This window comes from Amaranthus tricolor, chromosome 1, assembly GCF_026212465.1.
Source record: "Amaranthus tricolor cultivar Red isolate AtriRed21 chromosome 1, ASM2621246v1, whole genome shotgun sequence".
In the NCBI taxonomy this organism is placed as follows: Eukaryota; Viridiplantae; Streptophyta; class Magnoliopsida; order Caryophyllales; family Amaranthaceae; genus Amaranthus; species Amaranthus tricolor.
The window spans coordinates 9,505,132-9,507,764 of NC_080047.1; the positions used below are offsets into that span (position 1 = coordinate 9,505,132).

General features: G+C 33.4%; 1 protein-coding gene across 1 annotated transcript; it reads left to right on the forward strand.

The window, feature by feature from the left end:
- Nucleotides 1-796: 796 nt before the first annotated feature.
- Nucleotides 797-2,362, forward strand: LOC130824338 (uncharacterized). Its single transcript, XM_057689345.1, has one exon. It carries the CDS (start codon nt 797-799, stop codon nt 2,360-2,362), a length of 1,566 nt encoding a protein of 521 aa, XP_057545328.1.
- The last annotated feature ends 271 nt before the right edge of the window (nt 2,363-2,633 follow it).

Genomic DNA, 2,633 nt, shown 5'->3' on the forward strand with positions numbered 1-2,633 from the left:
CACAAAGTTTTTGTGGTATAAGAGGGAATTTAATTTATAAAAATAAATTTAAACGTTAGAATGATTAAGTTCTGGCTCGTTTGGCAATGACTAGTACTAAATGGTGAGAATAGTAATGCAAAGTTAATGTAATTTTGGCACGAATATCTCTTCACAAGTTCAGTGCGATGATCATGGTTATACTCTTTTAAGAATTTCATTTTCTTTACAAAATTTATTCCAATGTATTACCATTTGAACACGTGGCATTATGTGATAATAGAAAATTGTGAGGAAAAAACTTTTGTTATGATTAAACTTTCATTACCATATGAATGACATGATATACTTCCTCCGTTCTGATTTAAATGCTACATTAGGTTTGGCACAAATATTAAGAATGTTGAACACCTACTTCATAGGCTACTGTTGAGTTTATAAGATTTGATGTTTTTGTTGTTGTTAATTTTAAAAGAAAAAGGAAAAATAGTTAAGATTAGGTAAATATTTTGCAGATTAATTTACATGTCAGTTTCATTTCCCCCCAAAAAATATTTTCCCACCCAAATAATTCCCTCCAATATTACAAATTATCAGCAAAAGTTAAAATTTTTACACAAAAGTCAGCATTAACACATTTCATCTTCTATAAATAGATCAAATTCTTCTATAGTCAGCATTAAAATTTTCAACACTTCTTCATTTCAATTTCTTCATCTGCTGTCCTCCCCTTTTAAAAAGTTCATAAGAATTTGGATCCAAACCTATTTCTTTCATCAACTCTACAAAACCAACAACAAGCAATCAAAAACAACAAATGGCTGAGGTTCAAATTCAAGAAGATGAATTCATTAATCCTGATATTGAGGTATTTATTTCTTTTTTTGAAAACCTTAATATAGATTGTGAATATGACATTTATAATGAGTACACAAGTGAGAATTATGGAAACATCGATGTCAGTTTGAGTTTGGAGGAACCCATAAGCCATGGTCAAACATTAACACATGAAGAAACAGAAACAGAAACAGAAACATTAAGACAGCAACCAGTAGGTAGTAAGAAGGAACTACCAGTTGAGACCAGAAAGTTAATTGTACAACAGTTAACTAGTTTGTCTACAGAATCAGATAGACGTTTGCCACGGGGTACAATTAAAACAATTGCAATGCAACATAACACATCTAGGTGGACAATATCAAGGCTGTGGGAATCAGCCAAAACATCAATGCAAAATGGCATTTTAATTGATGTTAATAGTAGAAAAAGGGGAAGAGTTGGTAGGAAACCAAAAGTTTTTGACATGAATTTGCTGAATGCTGTTCCGATTGAAAAGAGGACCACAATTAGAGCAATGGCCTCTGCATTAGGCATTGGTCATTCACAAGTTTATAGAATGATGAAATCCGATATTATTAGAGCACATACGAATTCTATTAAACCAAAACTTTCTCATGACCACAAAATGAGAAGAGTCAACTTCATTTTATCCCAAGTAATACCACCCACTGTAGACAACATACCAAAATTCTCACTTATGTATAATGTTGTGCACATAGATGAAAAATGGTTCTACATGAGTAGGGCAACACAAAGGTATTACTTATTTCCTTGGGAAGAGGAGGAACCATATAGATGTGTGCAAAATAAAAATTTCATAGGCAAAGTGATGTTTATAGCAGCTATTGCAAGACCTCACATTAATGCTACAGGTGAAGTGTTGTGGGATGGGAAAATAGGAATTTTTCCGTTTACAGAAACTCATTATGCAGTGAGGAGGTCAGAAAACAGACCAGCGGGTACAGCAACATTACGAGCAATAACAAGAGTTACACGCGACATTCTACGAGACAAACTAATCACTGAAGTGCTACCAGCTATAAGATCAAAATGGCCAGCAAATGGAGTGAAAGATATATGGATTCAACAAGATAACGCCAAGCCACATATTTTAATAAATGATCATGCATTCAATGAAGAAGCAAAGAAAGACGGATTTAACATAAGACTTGTTTGTCAACCAGCCTCTAGTCCAGATATGAACATCTTGGACTTGGGATTGTTTAGTGCTTTGCAATCAATTCAATTCAAGTCATTCCCCAAAGACCTCAATGATCTGATAAAGGCAGTCACTGATGCATATGACACTTTTGAACCAAAGCTTTTAAACTACACTTGGATACAGTATCAACTATGCATGATAGAGGTACTAAAAGCTAAAGGCGGTAATAACTATAAGAATCCACACATTGGAAAACAAAGACTGGACAGGCTGGGTATGCTGCCCAGGCAATTAGAAATTCCACAAGAACTAATTGATGCAGCACGACAATTTTTATCTCATGGTATAATTAATCTCAATGATCTTCCGCAAGATGATTGAAATTAATTATCAATATGTAGACATTTTGTAAAGAAAACAGTATGTATGACAACATTTTGTAAGTATACAATTATGCATACCTCTCCATTTAGTCATTGAGGTAGTTATGTCACAAAAAAAAAACTAAGCAAGTTAAACATCATTCATCATTCCAATTTTCACTTGTGTACGTTTATTTAACTCTCAGATTTAACGATTAATCATCATTTGAAATTGTGCAAATGTAGGTATCTCAGCCTCATCTTAGTGCTTGAACCGGCAATAAGACAAA

Coding starts and splice junctions, on each gene's coding strand:
- LOC130824338 (XM_057689345.1), top strand. CDS start 797: ATGGCTGAGGTTCAAATTCAAGAAGATGAATTCATTAATCCTGATATT.